The sequence below is a fragment of the Electrophorus electricus genome, chromosome 25 (assembly GCF_041902795.1).
Source record: "Electrophorus electricus isolate QZ-2024a chromosome 25, ASM4190279v1, whole genome shotgun sequence".
NCBI classification, from domain to species: Eukaryota; Metazoa; Chordata; class Actinopteri; order Gymnotiformes; family Gymnotidae; genus Electrophorus; species Electrophorus electricus.
This window is the reverse complement of record NC_137521.1, coordinates 10,090,210-10,110,000: the sequence shown is the minus strand read 5'-3', so window position 1 is coordinate 10,110,000 and position 19,791 is coordinate 10,090,210. Positions and strand designations below refer to the sequence as shown.

The window sequence follows — 19,791 nt, the reverse complement described above, 5'->3', positions numbered from 1 at the left end:
CTTGCCTTTTTGCCACATTTTAATTTTACACTTAACTGAACATCAAAGAGATTCCTTATCAGAGTCAGCCAGCAGTACAGAGATATGCCTGTCTCTGGCCCCACCCTCTCTCTCTCTCTCTCTCTCTCTCTCTCTCTCTCTGACCCAACCCTCCCTCTATCTCTCTCTCTCTCTCTCTCTCTCTCTCTCTCTCTCTCTCTCTCTCTCTTTCTCTGACCCAACCCTCCCTCTCTCTCTCTCTCTCTCTCTCTCTCTCTCTCTCTGTGTCCCTCCTTCTGTATCTCTCTCTCTCTCTGTCCCTCCCTCTGTATGTCTCTCTCTCTCTCACTCTCTCGCTCTCTCTCTGTGTCCCTCCCTCTGTATGTCTCTCTTTCTCACTCTCGCTCTCTCTCTTTCTCTCTGTGTCCCTCCTTCTGTATCTCTCTCTCTGTCCCTCCCTCTGTATGTCTCTCTCTCTCGCTCTCTCTCTCTCTGTCCCTCCCTCTGTATGTCTCTCTCTCTCTCTCTCTGTCCCTCCCTCTGTATGTCTCTCTTTCTCACTCTCGCTCTCTCTTTCTCTCTCTGTGTCCCTCCTTCTGTATCTCTCTCTCTCTGTCCCTCCCTCTGTATGTCTCTCTCTCTCTCTGTCCCTCCCTCTGTATGTCTCTCTTTCTCACTCTCGCTCTCTCTCTTTCTCTCTCTGTGTCCCTCCTTCTGTATCTCTCTCTCTCTGTCCCTCCCTCTGTATGTCTCTCTCTCTCTCTCACTCTCTCGCTCTCTCTCTCAGTGTCCCTCCCTCTGTATGTCTCACTCTCTCTCGCTCTCTCTCTCTCTCTGTCTCTGTGTCTCTCCCTCTTTGGTTTTCTCTCCACACCTCCATGAGTAGGCCTGACAATCTTATCTCTCTCTCCATCTCTCTCTCCCCTGCTCTCACTCAAGAAAAGAGGTAGTCAGCAAAAAGTGGTGAGTCATCCAGTGTTGATAATGGAGGGAAGAGTGGTGGAGAAGCCAAGAGATCCTGTACACCCACGCACACACACACATACACGCACACACACACACATACACGCACACACACACACACACACACACACACACACACACGCGCACACACACACACACCCACGCACACACACACATACACGCACACACACACGCACGCACGCGCACACACACACACACACACACACACACACACACATACACGCACACACACACACGCACGCACACACACACACACGCACACACACACACACCCACGCACACACACACATACACGCACACACACACACATACACGCACACACACACACACCCACGCACACACACACATACACGCACACACACACACATACACGCACGCACACACACACACACACGCACACACACACGCACGCACGCGCACACACACACACACACACACACATACACGCACACACACACACATACACGCACACACACACACGCACGCACACACACACATACACGCACACACACACACATACACGCACACACACACACGCACGCACACACACACACACGCACACACACACACACCCACGCACACACACACATACACGCACACACACACACATACACGCACACACACACACACCCACGCACACACACACATACACACACACACATACACGCACACACATACACGCACACACACACACGCACGCACACACACACACACACACGCACACACACACATACACGCACACACACACACACACACGCACACACACACATACACGCACACACACACACGCACGCACACACACACACATACACGCACACACACACACGCACACACACACACACACACACACACATACACACACACACGCGCACACACACACGCGCGCACACATACACGCACACACACATGCGCACACACACACGCACACACACACACGCAAACATGCACTCTCTCTGTTTCAGTTTGCATCACATTCTCTGGCTGAGATGAAATACGCTTGTCTCATATGGAGATGAAGTCTTGAGCAGAAATGGCTGTTCGTGTGGGTATGGGGCATATGACTCCCTATGACTCCCTCTCTCTCCTTCCCCTGAGCCTTACTCCTCTGTCCAGCCTGGAGAGGTCACTGTCTCTGCTACTGCCTCTCTATCACCATCTTTACTGCAGGCTCCTAAACAGACCGCATGTGTTGGCATGTTTACGTGTTTGCAAGCGTATGTGGGCCCTGTACATGCTTCCATGTCTACATGTGTATGTACGTGCTTGTGTGTGTGCAAGGCTGCTGCTCGGTGGAGTGTGTCAGTATCAGTGTCTTCAGTGTGCAGTGTGTGTGTGTGTGTGTGTGTGTGTGTGTGTGTGTGTGTGTGTGCGCGTGTGCGCGTGCGTGTGCGTGTGCGTGTGTGTGTGCGTGTGCGTGTGTATGTTTGTGAGAGAGAGAAAGCGAGACTGATGAGAGGGTCACTTGGCTCCAATCCTCTGCCTAATCTGCTAAAAATCAGCCAGTTCTCCTCTTTCTCTCTCTCTCTCTCTCTCTCTCTCTCTCTCTCTCTCTCTCACCCTTTCTCTCGACTTCTCACTCTCTTGCACTCCAATCTCTCTTTTTCATGCCCCCGCCCCTTTGCACTCTCTTGCACCCTCGTTCCTCTGATCTCTCTATTGCACGGAGAGAGGAGAATGTGAGGGAGGGAGAGAAGGAGAACCTGAGAGAGCGGTGTGAGAGAAGGAGAGAGGGGTGTGTGAGAGAAGGAGAGAGGGGTGTGTGAGAGAGGGGTGTGTGAGAAGGAGAGAGGGGTGTGTGAGAGAGGGGTGTGTGAGAGAAGGAGAGAGGGGTGTGTGAGAGAGGGGTGTGTGAGAGAGGGGTGTGTGAGAGAAGGAGAGAGGGGTGTGTGAGAGAGGGGTGTGTGACAGAGGGGTGTGTGAGAGAGGCTCGTGCTCAGAACGCCTTCACATTCAGATGCTCAGTCCTCCCTCTCTGGGCTGCTTCCTGGCCGGATTAAAACATATGCCGGGCTGTTGACGGACGCGCTCGTTTGCCTGCATGCCGAAATTCCTCCTTTCCTCGCTTACGTTCCCTGACCTTCACATGGCCAATTAGATCCACCACGAATCTTTATGTTCAGCCTATATCCAGTCTGGAGCTCAGCTGTCAGAAAGAGTTACAATCAGAGCCGTGCTCGCTGGCCATTAAAATTCACTGTTCCCGTCCGCGAGCGGCGGGTAGGTTTGATAGCAGCCCATGGCGAGCTCACAGCTGCTCCCTGAGGCGTTGGCTCCGACGAGCCTGCCCCGGTGAACGGATGGCTTTGTCACCCTTGCACGCGGAAGGTCCACCGTGAAGACCTCCGCCTCACCCGAGAGACGCTCCGCACCGGAACGGGCCGGCTCTGGAGTGCACCGAGCCGTAAACAGGCTCCGAAACGTCTTCGTTTTAAACGAGACGCAGTCATGAGTGAAGAGTGAATGAGTGCTGTCCCTCCAGGTCTCTGAACTGCGGCTACCCGTCCTGAGATATAAAACTTTATGACAGGACCAGGTCTCGGTGGAATATAGATGTAGGGAAGATTCACGGGATGCTTCCAGATTTATCCCCGCTGGACGCTTTGACATTGTTTTTCCTACGTCACCTCTAGCCTCCCGCTACCCACCATCAAAACGTCAGCGGCATCTCCGTTTCACTCTACACCACCTCTCCTACTAGCCGAGCTCAGCAACAATATTGACCCAAAACTGTTCAGAGCTGCTCATGGGGACAGCTAATGGTCCTCCTGTGCTGTGACTCCTTAGTGGTGTTCCGTGCTGGGACTCCTGTTGTGACTTGCAGCCCTTGGATGAGGGTTGGAGGTAGCGCTAGCCTGGCAAACACACTCTGACTGACAGCACCGCCAGAGTACCGTAACATCCGCCCTTTCCAGAGCAGCCGTCCTTACACACGGCTTAATTAGCTCATGTAGATGTTTAACCTTAAAGAGCAGCCCTGCAGGGAGAGGATCATTGAGACTAATGGTTAAGAGCATACATACTCACACATCCGCTCACACACACACACACACACACACATGTGCATACACGCTCACTGTCCTTTTCCCTGAGAGAGTTCCAAGGATCAAACACTCTCTTCTGCCTCAGCTTTCTCTTTCCCTCTCTCTCTCTGCTCCTCTCTCTCTCTACTCCTCTCTCTCTGCTTCTCTTTCTCTCTACTCCTCTCTCTCTGCTCCTCTCTCTCTCATTCTCTCTCTCTGCTCCTCTCTCTCTTTCTCTCTCTCTCTGCTCCTCTCTCTCTCTTTCTCTCTCTGCTCCTCTCTCTCTCTTTCTCTCTCTGCTCCTCTCTCTCTCTGCTTCTCTCTCTCTCTTCTCTCTCTCTCTCTGCTCCTCTCTCTCTTTCTCTCTCTGCTCCTCTCTCTCTCTGCTCCTCTCTCTCTCTTTCTCTCTCTGCTCCTCTCTCTCTCTGCTTCTCTCTCTCTCTTCTCTCTCTCTCTGCTCCTCTCTCTCTCTTTCTCTCTCTGCTCCTCTCTCTCTCTGCTTCTCTCTCTCTCTTCTCTCTCTCTCTGCTCCTCTCTCTCTTTCTCTCTCTCTCTGCTCCTCTCTCTCTCTTCTCTCTCTCTCTCTGCTCCTTTCTCTCTCTCCTCCTCTCTCTTTCTCTCGCTCTCTCTGCTCCTCTCTCTCTACTCCTCTCTCTGCTCCTCTCTCTCTCTACTCCTCTCTCTCTTTCTCTCGCTCTCTCTGCTCCTCTCTCTCTACTCCTCTCTCTCTCTCTCTCTTCTCTCTCTCTACTCCTCTCTCTCTTTCTCTCTCCTCACTCTGTCCTGTCTTGCTTCTCGTCTCAAACCCACATTCTTCTTCCACTTCTCACTTCTTTTCACTCTCTTTACTTACTTTCTCTAACTTTTATCATAGTCTCCTTCGTCCTCACTCTCTCCACCCCTCCCCCCAACCCCCTAACACTCCTCCCCCTGTCCGTCTCAGTGGGGCAGCTTTTTCATTAACTCATGGTGCCCAGAGGTAATTAATTGTGGGATGAGTGACACTGGAGCCATTAGCTCAGCAGGAAGTGCTCCAGTGACTGCGCTCCTCCGCAGCCGGACACCCCGGCCACGCAGGAAGTGACACAGCAGGTGTCTGTCAGCAGCCAGCCATTCCGCCGCACTGCTGGCTCTGTCCTCTGGTCTGACCCGCCTCTGTGACCGGCCGGCCAGTTGGCTGACTGGCCCTAAGCCCCTCTCTCTCTCTCTCTCTCTCTCTCTCTCTCTCACGCTGAGCCCACTGACTCTCTCCCATGCCAGCCAGTGGTGAAAAGATATCTTTGCTTTTACATTAGCAAACACTTTTTCTGCTAACGTGGAGAAGGCTGGCGATAGTGTCCAGAGCCTCTGAGCAAGGACATAAAAATGTGGGTAACTAATTAGCAGTAGATCCATTCTGCCTAATAGGGTCTGCTTGTCAGTACTGTACAGCCAGAATCTTCACTTTCACCTCAGGCTCCCTTACTCTTTCTCTCTCTCTCTCTCTTTTCACCTGTGAGGTCCAGGCTGACGTTTATTAGACAGCATTCGTGTAGCCTTGGTTTCTAGGGGACAGTATTGACCGGACAAGCAGCGGCTCATAAATGGTTCTCTTCCCAGCCATGGGGAAAAGGACAGGCATGTTTCAGATACACAAACCATCACCACGCGTATAAATCTCCCAGCAAATCAAACGCCAGCAGAGGCGCAGTGGGCGGGGTTTACTGCGTCGCTCCTTACTGCGCTAGTCAGGTCCACATAGAAACAGAACAAGATCCTGACAGCACTGCAGAACGTTGTGTAAGTGTACCTAAGGCAGCAATTACCTAAAAAAAAAAAAAGGCTAACATCGTTAATAATAAATGAGCACTATCAAGGGGCAGTTAACATTGTGCTAATGAGAGTGGGCACACTCCTCCCAGCTAGCAGTCGGTGTTAGCCGCGCTAGCTGTCATGGCTGGAGTGTTAGTAACAGTCACCACACCGGAGTCTGTTTAGCCGCAACACTGCAAATGTCTTCCCCAAAGAGGGTGACTCAAACATCTCATGTAACATTTTTTAATTGGCATGGTTCCCATATGGTTTGGAGCTGGGATGAGCCTTTATCCCCACCCCACCCCCTCCCCCTTTCCCTGCTGAGCGATGGCAGCATATTTCATGGATTATGGCATATGGAGACTGAAAATGGGATTAGTGGGGAGGAAGAGATGGAAAAATGGGAGAAATGGAGTGAGTGACCAAGCAGTTGCCTGTAGGAGAATTTTTGTAAGTCGTTTTTTTTCCCCTGGTGTGCCAGTGGTGAAAGACTGGATTCCGGGTTTGTTTGCCTGTCTGTGTGTGTGTGTAGTATGACTTTTTCCCCCTCTCCCACTTGCGCAAGCTTTTAATGTTTCAACAGACAAAAGTGCTTAGCTGTTTGATAACTGGCCTGTTCACTATAAGGTTAATGGAGGGACTGTCAACAGGCAGTTAGCCAGCAGGCCTCTCCTAATGGGGTGCTAATCAGTATTAGGGAAAGGCCCTAGTGAGGGATGAGACAGCTGTCCTCCGGGCTGGATCCGGCTACGAGTGTCCCCTTGCAAACCAGCAGGACTGCGACAGACCCTCCCTGGAAGAGCATTCAAAATGGCGGCGCGTAGGACAGGGGATAATGTGCTACACAGTGACATTGGCTGGTGTCCTGTGTAGTGGGCTATATCGGGTGCCAGGGTTCAGTGTTTGCTATATAGGGTGTAAGGGTTCAATGTATACCATATAGGGTGTAATGGTTCAGTATATACTATATAGGGTGTAAGGGTTCAGTGTATACCATATAGGGTGTAAGGGTTCAGTATATACTATATAGGGTGTAAGGGTTCAGTGTATACCATATAGGGTGTAAGGGTTCAGTATATACTATATAGGGTGTAAGGGTTCAGTGTTTGCTATATAGGGTGTAAGGGTTCAGTGTATACCATATAGGGTGTAAGGGTTCAGTGTTTGCTATATAGGGTGTAAGGGTTCAGTGTATACCATATAGGGTGTAATGGTTCAGTATATACTATATAGGGTGTAAGGGTTCAGTGTATACCATATAGGGTGTAAGGGTTCAGTATATACTATATAGGGTGTAAGGGTTCAGTGTATACCATATAGGGTGTAAGGGTTCAGTATATACTATATAGGGTGTAAGGGTTCAGTGTTTGCTATATAGGGTGTAAGGGTTCAGTGTTTGCTATATAGGGTGTAAGGGTTCAGTATATACCATATAGGGTGTAAGGGTTCAGTGTATACCATATAGGGTGTAAGGGTTCAGTGTATACCATATAGGGTGTAAGGGTTCAGTATATACTATATAGGGTGTAAGGGTTCAGTGTATACCATATAGGGTGTAAGGGTTCAGTATATACTATATAGGGTGTAAGGGTTCAGTGTATACCATATAGGGTGTAAGGGTTCAGTATATACTATATAGGGTGTAAGGGTTCAGTGTTTGCTATATAGGGTGTAAGGGTTCAGTGTATACCATATAGGGTGTAAGGGTTCAGTGTTTGCTATATAGGGTGTAAGGGTTCAGTGTTTGCTATATAGGGTGTAAGGGTTCAGTGTATACCATATAGGGTGTAAGGGTTCAGTGTTTGCTATATAGGGTGTAAGGGTTCAGTGTTTGCTATATAGGGTGTAAGGGTTCAGTATATACTATATAGGGTGTAAGGGTTCAGTGTACACTATATAGGGTGTAAGGAGCCATTTTGGATTCAGCCAATGTCTCTGCAGGTCCATGCTTGGAACACCCGGCACTGCATGCAGTGATTTTGTTGGTTTGATTTAATATATTTTGCATTCCATCTGAAGTGAGGATTTCTCCAACATTTCGTAGAGCTCAGCATATTGAAGCATACCGAAGGTTCGGCAGAAGTCTAAGCCCTAAGCGTAAGCCATGCCTTAGCTGTCACAGTCCACCAATCAGACGACATAAAACCAAATGCAAAACAGGAAACCAGCCCAAATAATGTCCTCACTGTTTAACACTGAGCGTGGAGTCAGGCGCGTGGACCCAGCCTCCCGTCTTAACAAGCTCTTCACTTTATCTGTAACCTTTAAATTTCATTCAACAAACACTCTGTCCTGCAGTCCTTTAATTCATCATTAACTGCCGATCGGAGCTTGTTAATGAAAACGAGGGAAGCTGACATTAAGAGAGCGGTGCTTAAAAACATCTTCGGGGGCACTTGGGTTCACCTCCCGCAGATCCGGCAGCGGGGTGGATGAGCTACGCGGGCTGCGGGACGCCGCGTCCTGACACCGCGGCCGCCTCTGAATGAAGACAGATGCACTGGCGTGAGCAGCCGCTTGAATTGGATTAATGATGACACAACCCCTCTGCCAACCCTGTTTATATTCCACGATAAATAGCAGTGTTTATGGATAGGGACGGCCGCCGTTCTGGAGTTTCCGTTTAATAGCTCTTAAAGCATAGCAACAGAACCCAGCAGATCACACATACGTATGCCACCCTGTGTCTGTGCATGCCGACTTCCAGTTCTCTCTCTCTCTCTCTCTCTCTCTCTCTCTCCCTCTTTGTCTCTGTCGCTCTCGTGAGTGCGTGTGCAACCACCTTAATATATTAGTTATGGAAAGATGAATTATCAAGAGGGCTTTAAAAAAGATTTATTTAGAAAATTACAAACCAGGATGGAACTAATGATCTAATCTGGCCCAACTTTTTTCAGAGGGAAAGATGAGATGGAGCAGCTGTGGCCCATTTTCAAAAAGGGGAAACTTGATGAAAAGTCCATTATAGTCCATTAGCGGACTCACCTGCGCTAAATTTCTACAACTCCAATCTGTTATCGGGCTGCTGTGTGGGTTTTAATTTTTACTCGCATTTTTCACTTCTCCTTGAGTCCTCCTCTTGTGAAAGTGCTGTGAAAGGGTCTGGATTGGCCTGAAAACCCTCACGGTCCACTCGAGTGCGCGCCGAGCCGGGGGAGCCGAGCCGGCGAAATGGGTCGCGCAAATACGCTTTCCCTTCCTTTCCTTTTCTACCCTTTCTCCGTTTCTCTCGCACGCACGCTTCTTCTCTCTCTCTCTCTCTTTTCTTTTCTCTCCATTATTACCTCTCTCCTCCTTTTCTTTCAGCCTGCGCTCCTCCGCCCTGCGTCGCGCGCTGTGGCTGTCTCCAGTACCCTCCTGTGCCAACGCCTGTTCGCTCGCTCCAGTTGTCTCGTGCGATCGCTCCGAGCGCACCGAGATGAGTTACACACTATGCTGTGCCATATGTAACACGTTAATGCCTAAAAACAATCCCGGCAGCCCAAGCACGCCAGCCAGCCTTGCTGCTTCCCTGTAACGAAGGATCTGACCGTCCCCTCCTTAATTAGAGTAAGGTATTCCGGCTAATCAGTATTTAGGTATTTATGCCAGCTCATTGTCTTTAAAAAGGGGCTGATGACACAAAATCTGTGCAGTGTTGGAGCAGCAACGTCAGGGCGTTCATCATCTCCGGGGTTAACTATCACCCTTTCCTGCCTTCCTGCGACGCGGAAATAAAGGCGGTTCATTTATGTTGATAAATCGGAGTCATATCGCAGTCTGATCACCCCCACCCACCCCACCACCCGTGTCTCCCCCGTGCCTCTGAGGGGAGTAAATCTTGCTACTGCGCTCCACCTGCGGGCCCCGCCGGCTTCCGGGACAGAGATGGATGGCACCACCTGTCGGAGGGCCGGCGTCATCGCTAAAGCCACAGCAGACCGGCGGAGTCGGGCGGCCTCGGCACGGGCAGTCTGATTTATGGCCCCCGCGCTGGCCGACGGCCCTCACAGCCCTCGCGATTATTGCTCAGCGTTAAATAGATAACAGATCGGCCTAAGCGTGCTCTAATGCGCAGCTGGGCCAGGGAGGCCAGAGGGTCCGGGGCAGCCGCGGCGTCGGGTTTCCCCGCGGCCCATGTGGGTGTCAGAGGGCCCCTCGCCGGGGAAAGCCGTTGGGGGTTTAAGACGCCGGTTAAAAAGGCCCGAAGGAGTTTTTGCCCACCTGCCAGGATGAGCAGCTGCAGCTCGGAGCCAGTGAGTCGTGCGCTTTTGTTCAGGGTGAGAGGTCATTTTTGTACCTGTGGACATGGTCATAGTGACGGTCAAGTTGGGTGTATTTGTGCACGTAGAGTCTTTCCTTTATTTGCTCAGAAGTGGAGGGCCGAAAGCTCCGGTGAGCTCGTACAGGGCAAAAGGCTCCATGTTTAAATCCGTGTTTCCTGGCAGTACTTGCAGAGAAGTGTGTGGATCTGATATCAAAGTGCTGTCTGCTTTCTACTGTGCCGCAAGACTTTGTTCATCATTGCAGTTCCATCGTTCCGTCCCGCCGTAGGCCTGCGACAGCTCACTTCCATAGGTCTCTGCTAGCTCCCCGCCGTAGGTCTGCTGCTAGCACTCGCCACCGCTGAGGAAGACATTCATTTAGCGCTTCAGTGGCGTGCTGTGGCTCGGGGAAACCAGCAGCAGGCGTGGAGGCAGTGGGGTGGATTGTTTAACTGCCTCTGCTGCGCTGCCTTGCTCAAGCATCGCTCCTCTAACCACCCCCCCCCCTCAAGTGATCGGGGCTCTGTGTGTGTGTGTGTGTGTGTGTGTGTGTGTGTTTGTGTGTGTGTGAATGCAAGGCAGGGTTCCTTTTCAGCAGACACTACTTATTGTTTTCTGTCCAGCAGACTGGAAGTCGTAGGGTTTCTTTAAGCAGAAAGCGTCTGAAGTCAGTAAGTGGAGGTGCAGCGGTCATTGCTGTAGCGGATGTGGAAGGTGGCAGGGTGACTGCATCAGGGATGACCTTCTCGCCCTCTGGTTTTTTTTCTGGTCCTGTCATCTGTAGGGCTGCCCTCAGATCCTGCACAGTGGCGACATCCTGGTTCCAGCAGGCCTCGTTCGGCCAATCACCCTGCGGGCTCGGAACCTGCCTCAGCCCCAGTCAGGTCAGAAGAACTATGAGTGCGTGTTCAACATCCAGGGCAAAGTTCAGCGCATCCCAGCAGTCCGTTTCAACAGCTCCTGCATCCAGTGCCAGAACACATCGGTAAGAACGGACAAAGATTCTCTAATTCGCGCACACACACACGTACACCCAACAACAACACCAAAAACCTGCCCTTGATGGAGACCCACAGCTTTGATAGTTTTCTGTTGTTAAGGGTTTTGTGTTTAAAACCCTTTGGTCAATTTATCAGGTGTAAGAATTCTCAAATATTTTTGATATGCTAATTCAATGCTGTGAGTATGTTTGAACATATCTTTTGAAATGTTAATTAATCCGGTGTAAGCATGCATGAATACTCGTATTCTTGTATTAACTCATCGGGTGCAAGAATGGCCAAATATTAATATATTTCATATGTTAATTTATTTGAAGTGGAAGAAGAGTTTATATAACAAATGCGGCTATTCCAGTGTTTGGGGGTTTGTTTTTCAGGTATTGATTGACTCCTGAGCCTCCAGCTTTAATAGCTCGTGATTCGTTTTTTATAAACAACAACAATGGCCTCAATACAGCCTCCTTTCTTACCGAAAGTATCAACATTTTTCATCAGCGCGGTTTTTTGGGTTTTTTTATGTATAGCCAAACCCAGATGGTATGTGAATAAGTGTGTGGAGGAGGCGAGCGTTTTTCTGGCTCGCGAGCGCAAGCGCGCCCAGCAACAATATGGCTGCGCCTAAGCCGTCTACAGCCAGCAGCAGACTGTCCGGAGGCAAGGGAAACACAAAGTGTTTGCTGAAAATACTTTGAAGGAGCCAAGGTGACTTTTCACTGAGCCACTGATCACCAGGAAAGAGAGGGAGGGAGAGGGAGAGAGAGAGAGTCAGTGGCATCAGAAACATCATCCTAGAAAAGACAGTTCATAGCTCTTATTTTTTTCAATTTCGGTGAAAAATGGGACATGTCAGAGGTTTGACATTGAGACAGTCTTCTCTCTCTCTCTCTCTGTCATATTTCCTGCACTCTCCTAGTTTCATCCCTCTCTTTCTTTCCCCTCCTTTGGTCATGTCTTTCCTTTTCTGTTTCCCTCATCTCACTTCATCTTCTTTTCATCCCCCCTCAACCCCCCCCCCTCCTCCTTGCGCTGTGGCTAAACGCAGTCTCTGGCAGTGACCCATCTGGTTGTCACGGTAACCCCGGGGAATCTTGTAAAATAATTAGCCGGGATCTGGATGTGTTGTATAATGTGGCCTGACAGTGTGACCGGGAGGAAGGAAAATACCAAGCGCTCGTTCCTCAGTGCCTGGAGGTGGAGCGCGCACCCTCTGACCTCTCGACCCCCCCCAGAGGTCAAGGGTCGTCCAACTCGCCCGTGTCCATCGACAGGACAATTGATGTCCCTTAGCAATTTGCCGCGAGCGCGAGTGGGCTGCTTCAGACGCGATTGATCGCTCGAGGTTTCACAGGATGACGGGACCGGAACTCTTCCGCGCAGGGCGACTCCTGCTCAGAATGATAGGTGCTCCTCCATCTGTTTCCCCTCATCTCGTCCTGCCCGGCGCCCCCACACCTCAGCCCCATAGCCGCTACTCCTCAGTCCCACATCAACCCTTGTCCTTGAAAGGAACTAAATGAGAGTATATTTGCAAGCTGCCTGTCAGTGTGTGTGAGCTTGTAAGCAGTCAGTCAAGCGCTTGAACGCGTTGATGGCTGTTGCAGGGCACCTCCGCACAGATCCATTTGCACACGGGTCTATTTTTACGCCAGAAATCAGCTCGGTCCTTCACGAGCTGCTACAGAGGGGGCGCGTGGAACTGCCTTCTGCTGTTGTACTGTTGTGAGAGGATAACCCCGCGCTTACCACCTCTACCCGGGGTACGTCTGTTCTCGACTCCTGCCAGCGGTTTGGATGCATGGATAAATCGATAGGATGATTACGAGTAACACAACAAACACCATAACCTCTCTCTCTCTCTCTCTCTCTCTCTCCCTCATTCTCTCTCTCTCTCTCTCTCTCTCTGTCTCTGTCTCTTCTCTCCCTCATTCTCTCTCTCTCTCTCTCTCTCATTCTCTCTCTCTCTCTCTCTCTCTCTCTCTCTCTGTCTCCTCTCTCCCTCATTCTCTCTCTCTCTCTCTCTCTCTCGCTCACTTGTCATGCATCTCTTCTGAACTGAATAGCAATCCAACACCAGTAAAGACATGCTCCAAATTACACTCACTCCCGAGGGAATGTGTGTCATCGTCATCTCACTTCCCCTTGCACGTCCCACCCCAGTCGTGCACCCACACACACACACACGCACACACACACACACACACACACACACACGCACACACACTCACTCACACACACACACACACACACTCACTCACACACACTCACTCGCACGCACGCACGCACACACACACACACTCACTCACACACACACGCACAAGCCAGCAACAATCAATCACACTCGCCATCAAGGCGAATGGCTCTGTCTCTCTGCTGAGCTACGCGGTCAGGTGACGCTGAGGCCATGTAGTCCATGCTAATGAAATTGTGAGTGTCCTCAGATGGGCAACAGAGAATCAATCAGCCGTTTCTTCCCTTTTCCATATATTTCCCCGGCATCTCGTACCAGACAAGCTGCACTCTTCAGAGGGATAGCCTAATTGTTTAACATCACAGGTGTCAGTAGTTAGCTTAGCTAAATTAAACAAGAAATCCTAATTAAAGGTACACTAAGTGGAGTGTTCCATTAAAGGTGGAATGGGTGTGAAATGCTACACAAAGGAAAGCTGAAAGCGGAAAAAAAATGTATTCGCTTCTTTGGATGTTTTTTGGATGTTTATTAAAACGGTATTCAGGGTGGTTGTAGCCCTGAACTGCATTTCCTGTGAATTGTCATTGAATGCAGTGATCCCTGTGGCCAGCCATGGGGCTCACAGTGAATCAGTAATATGCAGCCTGCATGCAAAATCTGAACATAATACTGGGTATACCTAGTCTAGTTTTGTAGTTTGTACACATTGTAGGTAAGCTAAGGCTGCATAAAATGTGAATAGTTTGTAAACCTAATCCAGTCTATACCCAGAAAGCCAAATATACATTACTTACCGCATTAAGCTGCAAATGATGTCATGAAATGCCAACGGCAGCCGCTTGGTGTTCCTGTGTGAGCTCAGGCACTTCGGAAGACCACGTTTGAGAAAAAACGTGCTGAACCACATCCGCAAATTCTCAGCGAGGCCCCGGTGTTGGGTTACGGCCAGTTGATCTGCTCTGAGGCCTGTGTAAATGCCCTCCCTTAGGCTATGTCGCCAGCTCACACTGGAGTAACAACCCCCCCCTTTTTTTTTGACAAAAATCAAGTTAAACGGTCCTGTGTGCTTGCTAATTTCTCCGCTGCTTTGCGCCCGAGCCGGCCCTCAGACAGCTGCCTTTTCAGCCTGTCACAATACTGCTATTGTGTGGTTTCAGTGTCCCTGGGGCACTGGAGAACATGGACTGTACCCTCCGAGTGTGCTAGTGAGAGGTGCAGGCTGCACACCTCTTTAATGCAGAGGCGAGAAATCGAAGATTCAGAGATGTGTAATTATGAGAAATGGTGTACGTCGCTGAAGGGAAACGAGTGGATTAATAATTATTTTGGTGATGCTGACAGATTTGATTTATTACATACGTTAGGAGACAGTCAACGACATGATTAGACTTTAAATTACTCCAAACCCACAAGGGTGTACCTCAGGGTTGTTTGCTGAGTATAAGGCCTTGAATGTAGGTTATTTTTTCCTTCATCATAACGTCCTCCTCAAAAACGCCATCTCCTCCTCTCTCAACCTGTTGCTCCCCATTTTTCTATATTTGTTTTATTTCATTTATCCTTTTTAACAGTCACGTTGTAATGTCCGACCGTTCGGGTAGTGTCCGCGGGGGAGACGTGCCGTGTGCTCCTGACTCCAACCCACTGCTTCCTTCCGGATCCGCTCTAAGGTCGGACGTGCACTGCCCACGTGGGTGTCACAACGCCACCGTCCGCATGTCTTGGGCCGGCGCGTCCTTCAAACACGCGTGGGGGTGGAAACGGCACCAGCCTCTGCCAAAGACAAAAAGGTGCAGGTGCAGGTGCAGGCAGATTGGAAGAATGTTTTTTCTTTTTCTCTTTCTTTCTTTCTTTCTTTCTTTCTTGTTGTTGTTGTTCCCTTCACAAAATGGTGAACAAAATACCCAAAATGAGTCCATAAGTGCAAGTGTTGCTAAGCGCCGCTGACCCCTTAGCGACAGACACCGGCCGTGTTACCGGGGAAACGTACCATGGAGACCTTTTTTACACAATGCCCAAGTTCTAAACCAGCCTCTTGATGAAGAGAGCCCCTCACAAAGAAGGCCATTATCCTCTGTGCAGGGTAGCAGGGGCTTTTTGAATAAAAACACTTAAATGTTATTTTTGTCAGGCTTTTTGAACCAGCTCACCCTCATTATTCTATTATTCTCATCAAGTGCTCAATCAGGCATTAGCGTTTTTATACTCCACCACAGAGTGGAACATGCAAAAAAAGAGAAAAAGTGCTTCTAGCTCTGTTCATCACAGGAACATGAACATGGACCATGCCCACCCAGGTCTGCAGGGTCGCCAGTAGGGAGCCGTCCTGCTCGTCCTTTGCCCCGCAGTGGCGGAATCCCGCAGGACACGGCCGCGCTGCGGCAGGTGGGCGCCGTAGCAACGAGCCTATCGGCCGATGCGGCGATCGGGGGCAGTGCGAAGTAAGCGGCTGACGCGTTTCATGGCGTTAACTGAACCATAGGCAGAGGGCACTCTGGGAGAGTCTCAGCTGCACTGCAATCTCTTAATGAGGAAATGGCCCTGTAAGTGACATTCCAGAAAGTTCTGTGTGAGATGACGGTAGTCTTCATGAGGGGAAAAAACACTTTGGTTGGCCTTAGATGAGTGCACCTACGTATTTTATGGTGACATAAGTTCAACCACCCGTCCTGTCTTGCTCATTCTTACCTCTCTCTCTCTCCCTCTCTCTCTCTCTCTCTCTCTCTCTCTCTCTCTCTCTCGCTCTCTCTCTCTCTCTGTCTTTATTTCCTTCTTGGGAGCGTTTGCCAACCCTCCTCTATAGACTCATATCATTCCTCAGTTCCAGATGGAAATGAACCAAGCCAAATCGCATCATAGTTGCTTTGGCAGGGACAGCCATGATTTCCAGTTGCATCTCTATCTGTTATCATGTTACAGAATTCCTTTCTCCTCATTGTGTCACAGAATTCTTTTCTCCCCATTATCTTGTCACAGAATTCCTTTCTCCTCGGCAGGGCAATTAAAGGAACACAGCACGCAGCTGAGCAAATTCTATCCTGTTATTACTGGTAGAAGCACGGTAACAGGACACCTATGATTCAGGGATGAGGCTAGCGTTAAGTACCGCGCGAGACGGGCCCTTTCCCAGATGTTGCCAATGCCACCGTGGCTTTCTGCTGAGTCTGGACTCCTTTGGTTACTGAATTAAATGTACAGGAAAGTGTCCATCATTAAGTCCCATTGATTTTCATTCTGTCACTTAGGGGAGTCTGCAAGTCCAACTGGAGCCAAAAGTAGCCACAGGTGTTTTTTTCTAACCCTTAAGTAAATATTTTTGAAAGAGTTAAATCCAATTTAGTGCCTGGAGGGTCAAGTTCCATTATTGGAATTAATTGAGATTGCTTAATTTAGAGAAGATCAGCTTGGATGTGTGTTTTCATGTGCGTGTGTGTGTGTGTGTGTGTGTGTGTGTGTGTGTGTGTGTGTGCTTCCTTCCTGAGTCATTCCTCATCCCCAGTGTCGGCAACCGTGCTGTAGTTTTAACTTTGCTGTAGTAAGAAGGTTGTTGAGTTGCTCATTTCTAAAGCGCACACTCTTAAATCAGGCCAGCCAGCGCTGCCTGCATGTCGAAGCAAGTGAGACCAGAATAGACCCCACATGTGAAAATGAAACCAAAATGACACAGAATTCCCATCTTGCCGATAGTTTCCAGTATGGTGCGTGTGTGTTTTAGACCGTGTATGGGCTGCGCACGGATTTGTGTGGTTTTCGGAGGGAGGGGTGTTTTAAAGGTAAGAATATCTTGCTGTCGTTTACTAGTCATTCCCGCTGAGACTCCTGACAGAATCAGGCCAGGCTGTCTCCTCACAGAACACCACGATGCTGTTGGAAGACAAGGCTGAAGAAAATCAATTCACTACTGGCACAGATAAGCTGTATTGTATGGGCCAACACAAAGGCTGTGGCTCGTTTACCCTCTGCGGCTAATCTCCTCAAAGCTGCCCTGCCTTTCACTGGAGAGGAGGTAACAGGCAAGAAAATACATCATATTACTGCCCAAAATCCATTGTGTGTGACACTCTCTCGCTCTCTCTCTCTCCATGGCTCAGACATGGCAACGACCCATTTCACATATTTTTATTTATTTGGGATTTTTATATCACTTTTTTTCTCCTTTGCTGTATTCTTAAGCGTGTTTTGATTTAAACTGGAATCACAGTGCCGGTAGTCAGGATAATGGACAGCTCTTTCTACAGGGTTTTTGAAACTGCTGTTTCTCATTCCGATTCAGGTATATTTCCGGCTTTTTTGGTGAAACCCAGAATCCTATTTCTGTCCCACCAAGCTGCAAATCTTCATCTCTCCAGAGCTTGTCACATATTCCCTGTTCGTCTCTCTGAGACTTGACAAAAAATCTCCCGGCGAATTGCAAAATGAGCCGACGACGCTCAAATGGCATCCCCCCTCCCCCCCAGGTCATCCATAATTGACCATTGACCCCAATCACGATGTAAGGTGGGGGGGGGGGGGAGCCTCGCGCCAGCGGGCCGGGAGAGTTCCACTCAGGGCTGTCATCATCTCTGCCGTAGACTGGTGCACTCCACTTCCTCACGGATATTTCCTCCAGAACAGCTGGCGAAGTCTCGAGTCCATGTCTCTCAATCAAACGCGCACATGCGCACACACACGCACGAACTCGCTCTGTAGTGATCGATGTGAGCTGCATGGCTGGGTGAAGACAGGGCTAGCCACTGACGTTTGCCCCGGCCTAACCACCAGCTGAAGGAGCAGCCCCATGCTGTCGGCACCTCTTGGCCTGCCGGGGTTTGCCATAAATGGAAAGCGAAGCGGGCCGGCGTGGTGGCCTCGGCTCTCAGATGGACTGTTGCCGACACTGGTTCAGAGAGAGGGAGCGCGAGGCCGCGTTCGTTCGGTCGGATCACGCGGCTTTTTAAAACGAGCTCTCCTGGTCCACGTGTTTTCGGAAGCCCCAGCATGGTTCGGTCAAGCCCTCTCACTGCACTCGGTAATTAACACACCGAAAAAAAGAAAAGTCTTCCTCCTCTGTTGTGTGTTGGAGAACACAAAACCTGTTTACTCCGCTAATGCAAGCCTTGGTGTTCTTCGTGTGGGAGACACACACACACACACTGTGCACATAAGCACCTGTGCTTGGGTCACTTTGGATGGATTTGGAGATCCTACAGGCCTCTTTCTAAATGCAAAAGTTCTGTAACAAATCATATGTTTGTTGACATATGATTGTTGACAAATGTCACACACAAGTAACATATTTAAAAGAAAATTCTGCTTTATGTGTAATTCACAGTGTTTATTGAAATGTAACTTGATTTTATATAGCGATATGAACACATTTTAACACTACAATTTTTCTGAATATTTTAATCAGATTTCAATATAAAAATATCCAAATAAAATAAGAGATGATTTTTACAAACTTGTTGTAAAAGGGTTGGGTTGGTTAGGGGCCGTGTTCTGCATGGACGATGTGAGAGATTGCGATGTGAGAGTGTGTTTTTGTGGTGCGTAACACTGTGCCTGCTCTGTCTCCCTAGTACTGGTATGAGGGGAACGAAATGGGGGACCTCCCCGTGGACTTCTCCATCGTCTGGGACAGCGACTTCCCCATCGACAAACCCGCATCCATGAGAGGTGAGTAGCAGGGCGTAGCAGCACTCTGCCCCACCTCTCCTGCCTACACCTAATTAGTTTGCTCACCTAGAGCCCGTGAGCCTCGCAGGAGCTCAAACGTTTGGATTCTGCACCGCCGTGGACCTCCAGGAGTGAACTCTCCCCGCAACCAAAATGTAGTAGAATGTGTCTACTACTCTGAACTCGAACTACATGTGTGCAAAGGCACAGGGGTCCCAGACCAGTAGGGTGGAGCAGCTGAGCGTGTACGTAGTGGGGACCGGCTTCCCTGTCCATGTGCATAGTCTCTCCCAGTGCAGAGATGTGCTGCGTTTGGGTGGATGTCGACGCGCCGTTAATGCGTATAAGATTTCTCCGTCTAGGTTTCCCTCCGTCCTACATGTGGTGTTTTATTGATGACTTGCTGCCTCGGGTCTATTTTTGTTTTTTTATACCTTTATTGTGCTGCTGAAGACAACGCCGAGACTGTCCTTCATCCTCGCCGCAGCGCTGTGTTTTCCAGCTTGATGGAATGTTGGAGAGGATGGATTTTCAGTAGCTTCTGACCTTTTGTGAGGAGAGGAGAGGGAAATAAAGAGTGTATGAGCGATAAGGGGGGGGGCACGGGGGCAGGCCTAAAGCGAGAGACAAAGACTTCCTCCTTCAACAGAGAGAGAAGGTGAGAGAGAGAGTTTGTGGGTGCGTGCGTGTGTTTGTGACAGCCGGAGATAAGAGCATGCAGGACGGAGTGTGAGGATGGAGGGAAGTAGAAAGAAAGCGAAATGTGTAGATCTGAATTCTGCCTACACTGCCCTGCACACGTGAGGCTTGAAGGGAGAGATGGGTGTGTGTGAGTGTGTGTGTTTGTGCGTGTGTGTGTGTGTGTCTGTGTGTGTGTGTGTCTGTGTGTGTGTGTCTGTGTGTGTGTGTCTGTGAGTGTGTGTGTG

General features: G+C 49.7%; 1 protein-coding gene across 2 annotated transcripts in view; it reads left to right on the top strand.

The window, feature by feature from the left end:
• plxna3 (plexin A3) overlaps positions 1-19,791 on the top strand; it is a 108,202-nt gene that overhangs the window by 64,667 nt on the left and 23,744 nt on the right. For both annotated transcript variants that reach the window (XM_035521821.2, XM_035521822.2), the window contains exons 10-11: positions 10,806-11,006; positions 18,769-18,865. In XM_035521821.2, the coding sequence (XP_035377714.1) occupies positions 10,806-11,006; positions 18,769-18,865 (298 nt within the window). The remainder of the gene's footprint in view (positions 1-10,805; positions 11,007-18,768; positions 18,866-19,791) is intronic.